This window comes from Artemia sp. Qi Xiang Cuo, chromosome 8 (assembly GCF_049724085.1).
Source record: "Artemia sp. Qi Xiang Cuo chromosome 8, ASM4972408v1, whole genome shotgun sequence".
Taxonomy (NCBI): Eukaryota; Metazoa; Arthropoda; class Branchiopoda; order Anostraca; family Artemiidae; genus Artemia; species Artemia sp. Qi Xiang Cuo.
The window spans coordinates 68,995,695-69,014,319 of record NC_142801.1 but is presented as its reverse complement, the minus strand read 5'-3'; the positions used below and the strand labels follow the sequence as shown (position 1 = coordinate 69,014,319).

Genomic DNA, 18,625 nt, shown 5'->3' with positions numbered 1-18,625 from the left:
GCTATTTTTTTCCGGCAATTATCAACCAGTGCCACACTATTATTGACCCAGTGGCCCCTCTACTACCCCCTCATCATTCCCAAGACGATTTCCTGATATGTTCTTGTTAAAAATCATGCATTCAATCCATTGGTTCATGTTTTCGCAACCCAAACCTCCGTGATACACCTTGTCGATTTACACCACCGTGCCATTACGCAGCAATTCATAGCCTGTGGCACAATTTTACTGACCCACTGGCACCCTCTGCCACCACCTCATCATTTCCAACACATTTTCAGATATTTCCAATTAAAATCGTACATACAATCTATTGCTTCGTGTTTTCGAAAACCAAACCTTTTATGATGCCTCCCAAAACACCTCACGCAACAGCGTTGTATACCATGTCAATTCTCACCACCGTCCCACACTATTAATGGGCCTCTGGCATCCTTTACCAACTATTCAGGATTCCTAAGACATTTTTCAGATAGTTCCTTGTTAAAAATCACGTATTAAATCCATTGATTCATGTTTTCACAACCCAACCCTCATGATACACCATATCAATTCACACCACCGTGCAACCCTATTACTGGCCCACTGGCACTCTCCACCACCACCTCATGATTCCTAAGACATTTTCCAGATATTTTCTTCCTAAAAATCACGCTTTAACTCTATTGTTTAATGTTTTCACAAATTGACCCTCCTTGATACACCATATCGATTCACACCCCCGTGCCACGCTATTACTGGCCCACTGTCATCCTTTACCACCACCTCATCATTCCTAAGACATTTTGTAGATATTTTCTTGTTAAAAATCATGTATTAAATCCACTGATTTGTGTTATAGCAACCCAACCCTCCATGATACACCATGTCTATTCACACCACCGTGTCACAATATTACTCACCCACTGTCACCCAGGATATTGGAGATTGTTGTCTCGTGGTTTATCTTGTCTGTATTGCCTTTGTTGATTTTTCAAAGTGTATTGTAAGTTTTTTGTTTGAAACGTATGACTTGGGAAATTTTTGTCGTGTAGTGTCGAGGTTTATCTTTTCTGCGTTACCTTTGTTCGTGTTTCAAAGTGTAATTTGGAACTTTTTCGTTTGAAACTTATCACTTAAGGTATTTTCTAGTGTTGTCTCGTGGTATATCTTGACTGAATTACCTTTGTTGGTGTTTCAAAGTGTATTTTGGAAGTTCTTCGTTTGAAATGTATGATTTACGATGTTTCTGTAGTGTTCTTTCGTTGTTTATCTTGCCTGTGTTACCTTTCTTGTTGTTTCAAAGTGTATTTTTGAAGGTTTTCTTCTGAAACGTACGACTTAGGATATTTTTCTAGTATTGTGTCGTGGTATATCTTGTATGTGTTACCTTTGTTAGTGTTCAAAGAGTATTTTATAATTTTTGTCGTTTGAAATGTATGACTTAGGATGTTTTTATAGTGATGTTTCGTGGTTTATCTTGTCTTTTTTACCCTTTGCTAGTGTTTCAAATTGTATTTTGGAAGTTTTTCGTTTGAAACGTATGACTTAGGATGTTTTTGTAGTGTTATTTTGTGATTTATCTTGTCAGTGTTACCTTTCTTGATGTTCCAAGGTGTATTTCAGAAGTTTCTCTTTTGCAACGTAAGACCTAGGAGGTTTTCTTAGTGTTTCGTCGTGGTTTATCTTATCTGTATTACCTTTCATGATGTATCAGAGCATATTTTGGAAAATCCTTTTTTGAAACGTATGACTTAGAATGTTTTTTTGTAGTGTTGCGTCATGGTTTTTCTTGTCAGTTTTATCATTCTTGCTGTTTCAAAGTGTATTTTGGAATTTTCTCGTTTGAAACGTATGACTTAAGATGTTTTTGTAATGTTGTGTCATGGTTTATCTTGTTTATGTTACCTAATAAGGGTTTCTAAGTGTATTTTTGGAAGTTTTTCATTTGAAACATATGACTTAAGATGTTTTTGTAGTGTTGTGTTGTGGTTTATTTTGTCTGTCTTACCTTTGTTGCAGTTTCAAAGTGTATTTTAGAAGGTTTTCATTTGAAACGTATGACTTGGGATTTTTTTTGTAGTGTGTCTCGTGGTTTATCTTGCCTGTGTTACTTTTGTTGGTGTTTAAAGTGTATTTTGGAAATTTTTAGTTTGATACGTATGACTTAGGATGTTTTTGTATTGTTGTGTCGCGGTATTTTTTCTCCTCATGCAGCTGATGTTGTTCATGGACATTGTTCCTTGCTGATTTTTTGTTCGTGAAACTTAATTTATCATGACATGCTAGTAGGTTAGGTTGACCTATCCTAGCCTACAGAGGCTAGAATAGGCTAACTTAGGTTAAATGATGCGTCATCTAACCTAACTTAACCTGGCCTGTGTGGGTTAGGTTAACCTAACCTACTAGCATATCATGATAAAATTATTTTTCACGAACAAAAAATCGGCACGCAACAAGTTGCATGAACAAAATAAGTTACAAGGGAAAAAATCACCACGACACAACACTAAAAAAACATCCTAAGTCATACGTATCAAACGAAAAGCTTCCAAAATGCACTTTAAAAAACCAAAAAAGGAAACAGAGGCATGAAAAACCATGATACAACACTCCAAAAAAATGCTAAGTCATGCGTCTCAAACGAAAAACTTCCAGAATACACTTTGGAACACTAACCACGGTATAACTGACGAAATAAACCATGACACAACATTATAAAACATCCTAAGCCATACATTTCAAACACAAAACTTCCAAAATACACTTTGAAACATCAACAAAGGTAACTTATACAAGATAAACCACGATCCAATATTATAAAAAACATCCTAAACGAGGTGTTTCAATGGAAAACTTCCAAAATACACTTTAAAACACCAAAAAGGTAACAGAGGCATGATAAACAATGACACAACACTACAAAAGAAAATTTTAAGTCAGACGCTCAAATAAAAAACTTCCAGAATACACTTTGGAACACTAAAAAAGGTAAAACTGACAAAATAAACCACGACAGAGCACTAGAAAAAACAACCTTAGTCATACGTTTCAAACGAAAAGCTACCAAAATATACTTTGAAATATCAAAAAAGGTAAAACAAACGAGATAAACCACGAAACAACACTACAAAAATATCCTAAGTTATACATTTCAGACAAAAAACTTCCAAAATACACTTTGAAACGCCAACGAAGGTGACACAGAGAAGATTAACCACCAAACAACACTATAATAAATTTTCAAAGTCATGCGTTTCAAACGAAAAACTTCCAAGATACACTGTGAAACATCAACAAATGTAACAAAAACAAGATAAAGCAGGAAACAGCACTACAAAAACATCTTAAGTCATATATTTCAAACGAGGAATATCCAAAATACGCTTTCAAACATCATTTAGGGAACACGGACAAGATAAACTATGACACAATATTACAAAAGCATCCTAAGTCTTACGTATCAAACGAAAAACTTCCAAAATACACTTTAAAACACCAACAAAGGTAACACGGACAAGATAAACCACAACACAACACTACAAAAGATCCTAAGTCATATGTTTCAAATGAAAAACTTCCAAAATACACTTAGAAATACTAGCAAAGGTAGCACAGACAAGATAAACCACGGCACAGAACTACAAAAAAAACATCCTAAGTCATGAGTTTTAAATGAAAGACTTTCAAAATACACTTGAAACACTAGCAAAGATAACACAGACAAGATAGGCCATGACACAACACTACACAACATAACACAACATGCTACTTCATACGTTTAAAACCGAAAACTTCCAAACTACGTCTTGAAACACCGACAAAGATAACACAGAAAGGATATGCCATTACACAAGACTATAAAAACATCCCAAGTCACATGTTTCAAACGAAAAACATCCAAAATACAGTATGAAACACTAACAAAGGTAGCACAGACAGATAAACCGCGACATAGCACTGCAGAAACATCCTAAGTCATACTTTTCGAGCAAAAAACTTCCAAAATTCACTTTGAAGCACTAACAAAGGTAACACAGAATAGATAAACCAAGACACAACACTACAAAAACATCCTACGTTTGAAACGAAAATCTTCCAAAATACACTTTGAAGGAGCAACAAAGGTAATACTGTCAAGATAAACCACGACACTATACTACATAAACATGCCAAGTCATACTTTTCAAACGAAAAAGGTAACACAGATAAGATAAATCCCGACAAAACACAACAAAAAATATCCTAACTCAGACTTTTTAAACGAAAAACTTCCAAAATACACTCTGGAACATAAACAAAGCTAACGCAGACAAGATTAACCACAGGAAAATCCTAAAAAAATATCTTAAGTCATATTTTCAAACGAAATTCTTCCAAAATACACTTTGAAAAACCAACAAAGGTAACACAGACAAGATAAACCACACCACAACAGTACAAAAAAAACTCCTAAGTCATACATTTCAAACGATGCGCTTCAAAAATACACTTTGAAACACTAACTAAGGTAACACAGACAAGATAAACCACGATACTACACTAAAAAAACATCCTAAGTCGCATGTTTCAAACTAAGAACTTCCAAATACACTTTGAAACACCAACAAAGGCAATACAGACAAGATAAACCACGAACAACAATACAAAAATATCCTGGGTGCCAGTGGTTCAGTAAAAGTTTGGCACGGTTGTTTGAATTGACATGGTGTATCACGGAGGGTTGGGTGGCTAAAACATGAATCAATTGTTTTAATGCATAATTTTTAACAAGAAAATAACTGGAAAATGTCTTAGAAATAATTAGGTGGTGGTAGATGGTGCCAGTGGGCTAGTAATAATGTGGTACCTTGGTGTGGATTGACTTGGTGTATCACGAAGGGTTGGGTGTGAAAACATGAATCAATGGATTTAATGCATGATTTTTAACAAGAAAATATCTCGAAAATGTCTTAGGAATTATGAAGTGGTGGTAGAGGGTGTCAGTGGGCCAGTAATAGTGTGGCACGGTGGTGTGAATCAATATGGTGTATCATGGAGGATTGTGTTGTAAAAACATGAATCAATGGATTTAATATGTGATTTTTAACAAGAAAATATCTGGAAAATGTCTTAGGAATACTGAAATTGTGTTAGAGAGTGCTAGAGGGCCAGTAATAGTGTGGCACAGAGGTTTCAATTGACACGATGCATCAAGGAGGGTCGTGTTGCCAAAACATGAATCAACAGATTTTATGCCTGACTCTTAGCAAGGAAATATCTGGAAAATGTCTTAGGAATGCTGAATAGGTTGTAGAGGGTGCTAGAGGACCTGTAATAATATAGGACGGTGGTGTGAATCGACATTGTGCATCACGGGGTGGTGTGAGGTGTCTTGAGAGGTATCATGATAGGGTTGGCTTGCGAAAACATGAAGCAATGCATTGAATGCATAATTTTAACAAGAAATGATTGTAACAAGAATGATGAGGTGGCGTCAGAGGGTGCCAGTGGGTTAGTAATAGTGTGGCACAGGTTGAAAAATTATTGGAAATTAATAGCAATAAAAAATAAAAAAAATATATCCATTGGGGTATTTAAGCGCTAGAAAAACGCACGATGATGACGGGTGTCGCAGGGTGCCACCATGCAGCCAATTTTTCAAAAACCGTTGAAAATATAGAAAAGGATCGTTCAAGAAAGGTTTTAAATTCTTAAGTGGTGTAAATTACCTTGAACTATCACATTCTAGGAATAAAATACTAAGTCCCGCTGTTCAAATAAAAACAGTGTTCAATTTTAGATTTATAAGCTTATTTTTGGTAGGAAAAATCGAAAATGTCCTAGGGGTGATGGGGGATGCCCATTGGTTGGCAAGGGACAGCTGCGTAATGATACGCTTGTGTCAATCGACATGGTGTATCACGGAGGTTTTTGTTGTGCAATCATGAACCAGTTGATTGAATGCATAATTTTTAACAAGAAAATATCAGAAAAATGTATTGGCAGTGATGAGAGGGTGGTAGGGGGTGCCACTAGGATATTAACACTCGGGCAAAGGCTGGGAATTGCTAGAAAATAATAGTAATAAAAGCATATATATACATTGGGGTATTCAAGCGTTAGAAAACGCTTAAATGATAATGACGGGTATCGCAGGGTGCCACCATGCAGCCGATTTTTGTAAAACCATTGAAAATTAGGAGGAGGCACGTTCTAGAAATGTTTTAAATTCCAAGTGATATTAATTATATTGGACTATCATATTCTAACAATGTAATTCCAAGTCCCGCTTGTCAAATAAAAGGAGAATTTGATTTCAGATTTATAAGCTTATTTTTGTGGGGAAAGGGTTGAAAATTCTCTAGAGATGATGACGGATGCCACATGGGTGTCACACACCCAGGTGCATAATGCCGTGGTGGTGTGAAGTGTTTTGGGAGGCATTATGATAGGGTTGGCCTGCGAAAACATGAAGCAACGGATTGAATGCTTGATTTTTAACAAGAAAACATCAGGAAAATTTCTAGGGAATGATGAGGGGGTTGTAAAGGGTGCCAGAGTATCAGTAATAGTGGGGCACAGGTTGAGAATTGTCGGAAAATAATATCAATAAAAAAAAAAATATATATTTGTTGGGGTATTAAAGCGTTAGAAAAACGCTCAAATGATGATAACAAGTGTCTCAGGGTGCCACTATGCAGCCAATTTCTATAGAATTATTTGAAATAAGGAGAAAGATCGTTCAAAAAATGTTTTAAATTCTAAGGGGCGTGAATGGCCTTGGACTATCACGTTCTAACAAGGAAATGCTAAGCATCGCTGTTCAAATAAAAAACAATGTTCAATAGTATATTTATGCGCTTTTTTGGGGGAGGAAAAACATTGGAAATACCCAAGGGGTGATGGCACATGCCATGGGGATGGCAAGGGGGAAGGTGTGTAATGGCGTGGGGGTTTGAGGTGTTTTGGGAAGATTCGTGATAGGGGTGGCTTGCGAAAACATCAAATCAATGGATTGAATGCATGATTTCTAACAAGAAATGTCTGAAAATCTCTTAGTAATGACAATATGCATCATATGGTAATAAATTTTGTATTTACAAAAACTTCCCTCCCCTCTAGAATTGCTTTCTTGGGGGTTGGCCAGCCGAATATTGCCGAGGTGGGGTAAATATTCATAGTTTTGGCTCAAAGAAACGTTGCATTTTCATTTATAGCTCTCAAAGTATCTTAATAGGGCTCAAATTTACCTCTAATGCCAACCCTCCCTCCTTGTAATTGTCTGCTAGGACCCTCGCCTTTCTTTAATTCACGCTTGTTTTTGCTTATATTTTATCCTATATCAGGTTTTTCCATCTTTATGTTTTTCCATTTGTTGAGTTTTAACTGCTTTTTCTGTGATTTCAGTTTTTTTGCTTATATTTTATCCTTTTTTAGCCCTTTCTGTTTTTTTTCCATTCGTTGAGTTTTAACTGCTTTTTCTGTGCTTTCATGATTCTATAGCGATTTCCTTATCAATAAATTCTGTATTTACAAAAGCCTCAGTCTTTTTAGATTCCTTGTTCCAGGACGAACATTCAATACGTAAACATTTACGCAATTTAAGCATCTTGCAGTCCATTTCGCCTTTATTTCACCCCTGATAGCACATTCAACTTCCAATAGTGTAATAGACTTAATTACTAATAACCACTAACAGCAACCCGCAATACGAGATTATCTGGTAACACTCTCTAAAAGCATTACTTAACTTGCAGGTGCATACTAAATTTAAGGAATTTCTAGTAATCGATTTTCTCCTCTGCGTCTCAATTATTGCAGCCATAAGAAACAATTTTAGCATGTGTGAAATAAGGGTTCTCGTTGCGTGCAATAGTTTATTTCTTAGAATGTATAAGCCGAAACAAAATATTAGAAAGGGTTTCATAATTCAGATGATTAACGCTTTATTCCATTGGATGGAAATGTCCTTTCAAGTCCTAATGGGGACAAAAAATCATTAAAACATAAAGGTTCCCTGAGAAAAAACGTACTGAAAGAAAAATGAAATCTCAAAAGAAAATCTTGAAAAACACCATGAAAAAAACGTCTTGAAATATCTTGAAACGTCTTCAGAAAACGCCTTGAGGAAAATAATTCTTGAAATGTCTTGAAACTTCTTGAAACCTCTTGAAAATAAATGTCTTTAAAACCTTTTGAAATGTCTTTAAAATTGTCTTGGGAAAAAATATCTTGCAAAAAAGAAAAAGCAACGCCTGAAAGAAAATTGAATAAAAAAAAAAGTGTTATGTAACACCGATGAGTGCGCAGTCAATACGTGACACCCACTTGCGCTCCTTCTCAGTTGCAAGCGAGACTCCCCCGCTTGACTAACGGTCTCTAACTCGTCATATTACGTAAAATCCGCGTTAGCGTCGTTATTAAGTTATTACCAATAAATCTACCAAGTCACGTACCAGTACGTCATCCTCAATAAATTTATCAGTTCACGCTAGATTGCGTCACCCTAAACTCTAATTAGGTAACAACCGAAAGTAAATATTCCCTGTGACGTAACACCTGTTCTCATGACAGGTTGTATTTCAGGGGTACTGACCGATGGAATCCAGTGGTACTGACCTGTGAAAACAGGCCTCCCGTAGGAATCCAGGGCTGCATTTAAAACCTTCCTATCTTTGCTTTTAAACCGGGACTGCGTTTAAAATATTCCTATATGTGGGTTTAAAATAGGGGTGTGCTTAAAGCCTTCCTATTTGTACGTTTAAAACAGGGGCACGTCTTCCCGAATCCATCTGTCTTATCGGAATCCTGGGTATCAGTCTTCCCGAAACTTGACCCCCCCCCCCACGACTAAGATCCCAACTCTCATTGAGCCTTAACATAAATACAGAATTAGTTCTAAGAAAGAGACAAGAGGGGTGGAGGTAGAAATTGATTTATGATCCACAGGACCGTATTCAGAACTTTTGTTTGGGAATTATTTTTTTGGGGGGAGGGGCAAAAAACTTTAAGAAACGTATCAGAATGTGAAATTAATAATTAATCGCTGTTGATTTCGGGGATTATTTCTGGTCTACGCTGTTATTATTAAAGTAAAGAGTAACATTAAGCCCCAAAATGAGCAGAATGTATTCCCTATAGGAGGGGGACTGCTGCTTCCTTATCCACACCTCGGCCTGACGGTCTTGGAAATTTTGGAGCATGCTCATTCGATTAGAGAATTGAGACTTCTAGTCTTTTTTTATTAAGTCAAAAGTGAATGGAAACCAACCAGCGGCAAGGGGGGGGGTATTTTTTGGAGAGATATTTTCCAGATGGTATTTTTGAGGGGAGAGTAAACACCTAGACCCAGCTTAGGAATGGCTTGGAGCATAAAGTTTAAATTATAGGGCTTGTTATAGGGGTGTTGAACTAGGCAAAAGGCAGTTTTTGCATGCTGCTACTACTACTGCTGCTGCTACCAGCATTACTACTGCTTCTACTATTACTACTAAAGCTGAGGGTGAAAATTTCGGGGAATGTTGAGAGGATTTTGAACTAAATCAAAACATACTTTGTGCATACAGGACGTTATCAAAAGGTCGTATCAGCAATGTCCCAGGAGCTGTTTAGGATACTAAGTTGAAACTTTCAGTGTGTGTTGAGGGGGCTGTTGAAAAAATCAAAACACATATTGTGCATGTAATTTATCAAAAAATCATATCAGCAATATATCAGAGATTGCTTAAAGTGTTAAGTTGAGATTAACAGGGCATGAGGAAGCAATTTTAGGCATTGAAATATATATATATATATATATATATATATATATATATATATAAAATTAATGTTTCCACATAACCCACACAGGAGTAGTCGATAAAGGGGACTTAACTCCCAAACAATTCGCCTGACTGGTAAACGTCTAGACTGATTGAAATAATTATGATTGAAATATAAATAATTTTAAAATTATTGAAAATGATGTAATATATTCTTTTTTTCCTAATTTAGAATTATTTATGTCTTACATATTTATATTTTTTATCATCTAATTTTATGATTTATGTTTTGTTTGTATTTTTATAGAATCTTGAAAAATTAGGAATAGACAATATATTTGCTGTTTGAAATTCGGTGATATTTTGGAAAATACAGAAATTTTAATTTTTAATTTATATAATTAATAATCCCTCTCCCCATCCACCTAAGATTCCATCTTAATGTCCAATATTTATAATTAAAAATCAATATTTTCATTCTGAAGCAGAAAAACCCACAAAAAACTTTACAAAAATTTCTTATACTAAGCAATTAGAATTAAGACAAATAAAAGTTAAGAAACAGTCTCTAAAAAAAAAGTTTTTCAGAGAACAGTAAATAGCTATAACTACGACGAGCAGTGATAAAGTCAAATAATAATTTGAAATTAAAACTAACAGAAATGACTAATGAAACCCAAACGAACAGAAACAGAAAATAATCATGTCAAACGTAAAGATAACAAATCCTGTTATTGGTGAATAGCTGACTCCTAAAACAAATAGAAATTAAGATGAATAACCATGTCTCAATCTAAGGTCTTTTCAAGAACCTAAAGATTCGTTTGAGTTTCCATTATGAAATCCGTTATGAAAGTGAACTTTCTATTCATTTTTCGTGTGAATTATAAAACAACTCCAGTTGTGGTTGTCCTTGCTTTTCGTTAAAACATTTCTTTTTTGGAAACATTTTTTAGTTAATAACGTTAAAATTATTGTTCTAAACTTTTGGCAAATTGTTTTTTTTTTTGTCTTTATGCTGTTTTCATGTCATTTTTAATTGTTTATTCTAGTTTTTCTTCTATCAACTCTCTTTTTCTTTTACTCTCTATCTCACTTCCTCTTCTCTCAATTTCTATTTCTACCCATCTTTTTATTTGTCTTTCTATTCTTCTCTTCCTCTTCACATCTCTCTCTTTTTCTTTTTTCTTTCTTGAAGCTGAAATATTCAGGCTTTATTAGACTTCGTTTGTCATAGTTGAACCTAATTAACTAAAATTTAGTTTACTGCCTTGAATAAAAGTGTAATCTGTTGTTGTATTTTTCTTCATTTTGATTTTATTTTCAATAGTATTTAAAATTGAAAAAGTGTTCTAATAGTAAGCAAGGGCAAACTTGAAGTGCAAAATATTTAACTGTATTTTCCTATGTCCTTCTACTATCTTTCAGAATGTCCTCTTGCAACTCCTCCGTATCCTCCTTTGTGCCCTGAGGGATTCTCTGGCAGTGCCTACTGGGAATGTGAGTGCAATTCTCCAGAATGTACATTAATTTTACTGAACTGTAACAATATATGGCTAGATTCAGTAAACTGTGAACTAGTAAGTAAATATTCTGCTATATCTTTTCATTGTTTTCATTTTGTTGTTTATTCATTATCTTTGAAAAAGAGATGCTAAATTTCATTTGAAAGGGGTTTAATTCATTATTGAACTGGGGAGGTGAGTTAGCAAGGGAAGAGCTCCTTATCATAGAATCCAAAAGCAATTATATTATGTCAACACAGTTTGAACGTAAACAAATTATATAACCACTTAGTTTTTCGACAATATATTAAAAAAATTAGGGAAAGCACAACAAAATTTTATTTTTCAATTATGGATTTAGAAAAAATTAAAAAACCAAAGTTTCTTTGCTTTATCTATGGTAAAATTCTGCTTTTTCACCTTGAAACTAGCTTACCTTGTTCTCCCATGTCTGATAATAATTGCTTCTCGTTTGATTGCAATTAAATAAAAAGAAAAAACAGTTTTTTTAACTGAAAGTAAGGAGCGATATTAAAACTTAAAACTAACAGAAATTATTCCGTATATGAAAGGGGCTGTCCCCTCCTCAACGCCTCTCTTTATGCGAGAGTTTTCTATTGTTTTAAAAAACAGACTTGTGAGAAAGAGTCAACTTTAGCGTAAAGAACGAGGCACTGAGAAATGGACAGCCCCATTCATGTACGGAATTAAATAAAAAAAACAAGTTTTTTTAACTGAAAGTAAGGAACGACGTTAGTAGAGATGCCCTAATATCTCCGATTGCCCACCCCTGCTGCCACCTACAACTTTTTTACATAATTTATGTCTGTTTGTTGTCAGTGAGAATGAAAAAACAGGAATTTTCTCACATTTATGGATGTTTTCTTGGACGGTTATGTGTCTTGGTCAATTTATTTGATGTTTTTCATGGATGTCAACATCGATTTATGTCGGTTTTATGGTTTTTGTCAGTGAGAATGGAAAAACAGGAACTTTCTCACTTTAATGGATTTCAACAACAATTTATGTATTTTTTATGGTTTTTGTCAGTGAGAATAAAAAAACGGGAACTTTCTCACTTTCATGGATGTCAACAGCAATTTATGTATGTTTTATGGTTTTTGTCAGTGAGAATGGAAAAACAGCATTTTTCTCACTTTGCTGTCAGTCATTAATCAAATTGTTTCCGGGCAAAGTTTATTAGTAATGTCTGACAGGTATTGTTCCACGAATAGATCCAAGCCATTAATGTCTTTGTCTTGGAAGCAATTCTACTGGCGGAACTCTTATACATATTAATAACCAAACGTCATGGAAACAATTATCGAAGAAACAACTTAGCGATGAATTAAGTTAGTACGGGACTGAGGTTTCTTAGTAATTTGAAATGTGACAGCGCAGAGATGCCAAAAAAACAAAAGGAACACGCTGAAATTACGTTTAGGGGTTATTTGGGCGAAACCGTTTTTAGACATTTTATGGAATTATTTCGGCGAAACAGTTAGAGACATTTTAAAAGATGATTTTAAAAGATGATTTTAGAATAAGATTTGAGGGTGAAACTCTGTGGTCGTTATAATACACAAGTTGTATTTGAACAGTGTCGTGAGGTCCCCTACCCCAACCCCAAAGGGCTTCGCTCCCCCCCAAGGCTCGATCCCCAACCCCGAAGGAATCCCCCGGTCCTCAAAGGTCCCTCAAGCTCCCAAAGGACCAACCGGCCCTCAAGGACCCCCCCAGACCCTCAAAGGCCCTCCCAAGGCCCCGTCTTTCGTTGATGTGCGTTGTCTGAAACCTATGATTTGCGGTGAATGGGTTGCTATTTTTCACTTTTCTGAGTTGGATTTCTTAGTCTTTCATAGGTATGTGCTGTCTGAAACCTTTGATTTGGGATGGATGATTTGCTATTTTTGACTTTTCCGAGCTGGATTTCTTACACTTTCATAGGTGTGTGTTATCAGAAAATTATGATTTGGGATGTGTAGTTTGCTAGTTGGACTTTTCAGAGCTAGGATTCTTAGTCTCTCATAGGCGTTTGTTGTCTGAGACTTATAGTTTGGGATGAATAGTTTGCTATTTCAGGCTTTTATGAGCTAGGTTTCCTAGTATTTGGTAGGCGAATGTTGTCTGAAACTTTTGATTTGGGATATGTAAATTTCTATTTCGGGCTTTTCTGAGCTAGATTTCTTAGTCTTTCGTTGGTGTGTGTTGTCTGAAACCTATGATTTGGGATGGGTGGATTGCTATTTATGACTTTTCTGAGCTGAGTTTCTTAGCCATTCATAGGTGTGTGTTGTCTGAAACTTATGATTTGGAATGGTTAATTTGCTATTTCCAGCTTTTATTAGCTAGGTTTCTTAGCCTTTCATAGGTGTGTGTTGTCAGAAAATTATGATTTGGGATGTGTAGTTTGCTATTTGGACTTTTCAGAGCTAGGATTCTTAGTCCCTCATAGGTGTTTGTTGTCTGAAACCTATAGTTTGGGATGAGTAGTTTGCTATTTTTGACTTTTCTGAGCTGGATTTCTTAACCTTTCATAGGTGTGTGTTGTCAGAAAATTATGATTTGGGATGTGTAGTTTGCTAGTTGGACTTTTCAGAGCTAGGATTCTTAGTCTCTCATAGGCGTTTGCTGTCTGAGACTTATAGTTTGGGATGAATAGTTTGCTATTTCAGGCTTTTATGAGCTAGGTTTCCTAGTATTTCGTAGGCGAATGTTGTCTGAAACTTATGATTTGGGATATGTAAATTACTATTTCGGGCTTTTCTGAGCTAGATTTCTTAGTCTTTCGTTGGTTTGTGTTGTCTCAAACCTATGATTTGGGATGGGTGGATTGCTATTTATGACTTTTCTGAGCTGGATTTCTTAGCCATTCATAGGTGTGTGTTGTCTGAAACTTATGATTTGGAATGGTTAATTTGCTATTTCCAGCTTTTATTAGCTAGGTTTCTTAGCCTTTCATAGGTGTGTGTTGTCAGAAAATTATGATTTGGGATGTGTAGTTTGCTATTTGGACTTTTCAGAGCTAGTATTCTTAGTCACTCATGGTGTTTGTTGTCTGAAACCTATAGTTTGGGATGAGCAGTTTGCCATTTTTGACTTTTCTGAGCTGGATTTCTTACACTTTCATAGGTGTGTGTTGTCGGAAAATTATGATTTGTGATGTGTAGTTTGCTAGTTGAACTTTTCGGAGCTAGGATTCTTAGTCTCTCATAGGTGTTTGTTGTCTGAAACCTATAGTTTGGGATGAATAGTTTTCTATTTCAGGCTTTTATGAGCTAGGTTTCCTAGTATTTCGTAGGTGTGTGTTGTCTGAAACTTATGATTTGGGATATGTAAATTACTATTTCGGGCTTTTCTGAGCTAGATTTCTTAGTCTTTCGTTGGTGTGTGTTGTCTGAAACCTCTGATTTGGGATGGGTGGATTGCTATTTATGACTTTTCTGAGCTGGATTTCATAGCCGTTCATAGGTGTGTGTTGTCTGAAACTTATGATTTGGAATGGTTAATTTGCTATTTCCAGCTTTTATTAACTAGGTTTCTTAGCCTTTCATAGGTGTGTGTTGTCAGAAAATTATGATTTGGGATGTGTAGTTTGCTATTTGGACTTTTCAGAGCTAGGATTCTTAGTCACTAATAGGTGTTTGTTGTCTGAAACCTCTAGTTTGGGATGAGTAGTTTGCAATTTCGGGTTTTTATGAGCTAGGTTTCTTAGCCTTTCGTAGGTGTGTGTTGACTGAAACTTATGATTTGGGATATGTAAATTACTATTTCGGGCTTTTCTGAGCTAGATTTCTTAGTCTTTCGTTGGTGTGTGTTGTCTGAAATCTATGATTTGGGGTGTATGGGTTGCTATTTTTTTACTTTTCTGGGTTGGTTTTTTTAGTCTTTCATAGGTATGTGTTGTCTGAAACCTATGATTTGGGATGAGTGGTTTGCTATTTTTGACTTTTCTGAGCTGGATTTCTTACCATTTTATAGGCGTGTGGCGTCAGAAAATTATGATTTGGGATGTGTAGTTTGCAAGTTGGACTTTTAAGAGATAGGATTCTTAGTCTCTCATAGGCGTTTGCTGTCTGAAACCTTTAGTTTCGGATGAATAGTTTGCTATTTCGGGCTTTTATGAGCCAGGCTTCCTAGTATTTGGTAGGCGAATTTTGTCTGAAACGTATGATTTGGGATATGTAAATATCTATTTCGGGCTTTTCTGAGCTAGATTTCTTAGTCTTTCGTTGGTGTGTGTTGTCTGAAACCTATGATTTGGGATGGGTGGATTGCTATTTTTGACTTTTCTGAGCTGGATTTCTTAGCCTTTCATAGGTGTGTGTTGTCTAAAACTTAGGATTTGGGATGGTAAATTTGCTATTTCCAGCTTTTATTAGCTAGGTTTCTTAGCCTTTCATAGGTGTGTCTTGTCAGAAAATTATGATTTGGGATGTGTAGTTTGCTTTTTGGACTTTTCAGAGCTAGGATTGTTAGTCGCTCATAGGTGTTTGTTGGCTGAAAACTATGGTTTGGGATGAGTAGTTTGCTATTTCAGGCTTTTTTGGACTAAGGTTTCTTAGTATTTCATAGGTGTGTGTTGTCTGAAACTTATCATTGAGGTGTGTAATTTGCTATTTCAGACTTTTCATAACCATATTTCTTTGTCTTTCGTAGGTGTGTGATGTCTGAAACCTATGATTTGGGATGTGTGGGTTGCTATTTTTTGACTTTTCTGAGTTCTAGTTTAGTTTAGTTTTAGTTAAGAGTTTAGAGTTTTTAGCTTAAAGTTTTAGCTTTGAGTTTTTGTTAGAGTTCTAGTTTAGTTTAATTTTATTTAAGAGTTTAGAGTTTTTAGCTTAGAGTCTTAGCTTAGAGTTTTTGTTGAAGTTCTAATTTAGTTTAGTTTTAGTTAAGATTTTATAGTTTTATCTTCGAGTCATAGATTATAGTTTTTTTTAAAGTTGAGGTTTAGTTTAGTAATAGTTGAGTGTTTTGAGTTTTACCTTAGATACTTAACTTAGAGTTTTAGTTTAGTTTAGCTTTAGTTAAGAGTTTAGAGTTTTTTATCTTAGAGTCTTATATTATATTTTCTTTTAGAGTTCTAGTTTAGTTTAGTTTTGATTAAGAGTTTAGAGTTTTTAGCTTAGAGTCATAGCATTTAGTTTTAGTTATAGTTGTAGTTTGGTTTAGTTTTATTTAATAGTTTAGAGTTTTTATAATAGAGTATTAGCTTAGAGTTTTTTTTGAATCTCTAGTTTAGTTTAGTTTTAGTTAATAGTTTATACTTTTAGCTTAGAGTCTTAGATTAGAGTTTTTGTTAGAGTTTTAGTTTAGTTTATTTTTAGATAAGAGCTAAGAGTCTCTAGGTTTTAGCTTAGAGTCTTATCTTATAGTTTGTGATAGAGTTCTAGTTTATTTTTGTTATAGTTAAGAGTTTAGAGTTTTAGATTAGAGTCTTAGCTTAGAGTTTTTGTTAGAGTTTTAGTTTAGTTTAGTTATAGTTAAGAGTTTGGTGTTTTACCTTAGAGACTTAGCTAAGAGTTTTAGTTTAGTTTTAGTTTAGTTATAGTTATAGTTAAGAGTTTGGTGTTTTACCTTAGAGACTTAGCATAGAGTTTTAGTTTAGTTCAGTTTTAGTTAAGAGTTTAGAGTTTTATCTTAGATTATTTTCTTAGAGTTTTTTTTAGATTTTTAGTTTAGTTCAGTTTTAGTTAATAGTTTAAATTTCTTAGCTTAGTGTATTATTATATAGTTTTTGTTGAAGTTTTAGTTTAGTTTAGAGTTTTAGATTAGAATGAGAGTTTTAATTATAGTTCTAGTTTAGCTTAGTTTTAGTTAAGAGTTTAGAGTTCTAGATTAGAGTCTTATCTTAGATTTTTTTTTAGAGTTCTAGTTTATTTTAGTTTTAGTTAAGAGTTTAGTGTTTAACTTAGAGTCTCAGCTTTTGTTTTTGTTAGAGTTCTAGTTTAGTTATAGTTAAGAGTTTGGAGTTTTACCTTAGAGACTTACCTTAGAGTTTTAGTTTAGTTTAGTTTTACTTAAAAGTTTAGAGTTTTAGCTTAGAGTCTCAGCTTAGAGTTTATGTTAGAGTTTTAGTTTTAGTTTTAGTTAAGAGTTTAGCGTTTTTAGCTTAGAGTCTTAGTTTAGAGTTTTTGTTGAAGTTCTAGTTTAGTTTAGTTTTAGTTTAGAGTTTTAGCTTAGACTTAGAGTTTTAATTAGAGTTCTAGTTTAGTTTAGTTTTAGTTATGAGTTTAGTGTTTAACTTAGTGACTCAGCTTAGAGCTTTTGTTAGAGTTCTAGTTTAGTTATAGTTAAGAGTTTGGAGTTTTACCTTAGAGACTTAGCTTAGACTTTTAGTTTAGTTTAGTTTTACTTAAGTGTTTAGATTTTTAGCTTAGAGTCTCAGCTTAAAGTTTATGTTAGAGTTTTAGTTTTAGTTTTAGTTAAGATTTTATCTTTTTTTCCTTAGAGTTTTAGTTTAGAGTTTTTGTTGAATTTCTAGTTTAGTTTTAGTTTAGATTTTTAGCTTAGACTTATATTTTTAATTATATTTTTAGTTTAGTTCAGTTTTAGTTAATAGTTTAGAGTTTTTAGCTTAGAGTCATAGTTTAGTTTTATTTAGAGTTCTAGTTTAGTTTAGTTTTAGTTAAGAGTTTAGAGTTTTACCATAGAGTCTTAGATTAGAGTTTTAGTTAGAGTTAAAGTTTAGTTTAGTTACAGTTAAGAATTTAGAGTTTTATCTTAGAGTCATAGCTTAGAGTTTTACTTAAAGTTATAGTTTGGTTAAGTTTTAGTTACGAGTTTAGAATTTTAGCTGAATCTTAGCTTAGAGTTTTTGTTAGAGTTATAGTTTAGTTTAGTTTTAGTTAAGAGTTAAGAGTTTTACCTTAGAGTCTTAGCTTAGAGTTTTTGTTATAGTTATAGTTTAGTTAAATTTTAGTTACGAGTCCGATGTTTTACCATAGAGTTTAAGTTAGTCTAATTTCTTTCAATTCTAGTTATTAGTTAGATGTTTTACATTGGAGTCTTAGCTTAGAGTTTTACTTAGAGTTCTAGTTTAGTTTAGTTTTAGTTAAGAGTTTAGAAATTTAGCTTAGAGTCTTGCCATAGATTTTTAGTTAAAGTTCTAGTTTATTTTAGTTTTAGTTAATAATTAAGAGTTTTCATATTAGAGCTTTAGATTACAGTTGTGGCTAGAGTTTAAGTTAATTTTAGAAATAGCTAAGAGTTTAGAGTTTTATATTAGAGTCTCTGCTTAGAGCTTTTGTTAGAGTTGAAGTTTAGTTTAGTAATAGTTAAGAGTTTAGAGTTCTACCTTAGAGTCTTATCTTAGAGTTTTTGTTAGAGTTCTCGCTTAGTTTAGATATAGTTAAGCGTTTTGAGTTCTACCTTCGAGACTTAGCTTACAGTTTT

The 18,625-nt window shown here is 34.1% G+C and overlaps 1 protein-coding gene across 1 annotated transcript in view; it reads left to right on the top strand.

The window, feature by feature from the left end:
- The first annotated feature begins 5,389 nt into the window (after positions 1–5,389).
- LOC148949748 (uncharacterized) overlaps positions 5,390–18,625 on the top strand; it is a 107,451-nt gene continuing 94,215 nt past the window's right edge. Inside the window, exons 1-2 of the mRNA XM_089092776.1 lie at positions 5,390–5,468; positions 11,151–11,302. Of these exons, the coding sequence (XP_088948902.1) occupies positions 5,390–5,468; positions 11,151–11,302 (231 nt within the window). The remainder of the gene's footprint in view (positions 5,469–11,150; positions 11,303–18,625) is intronic.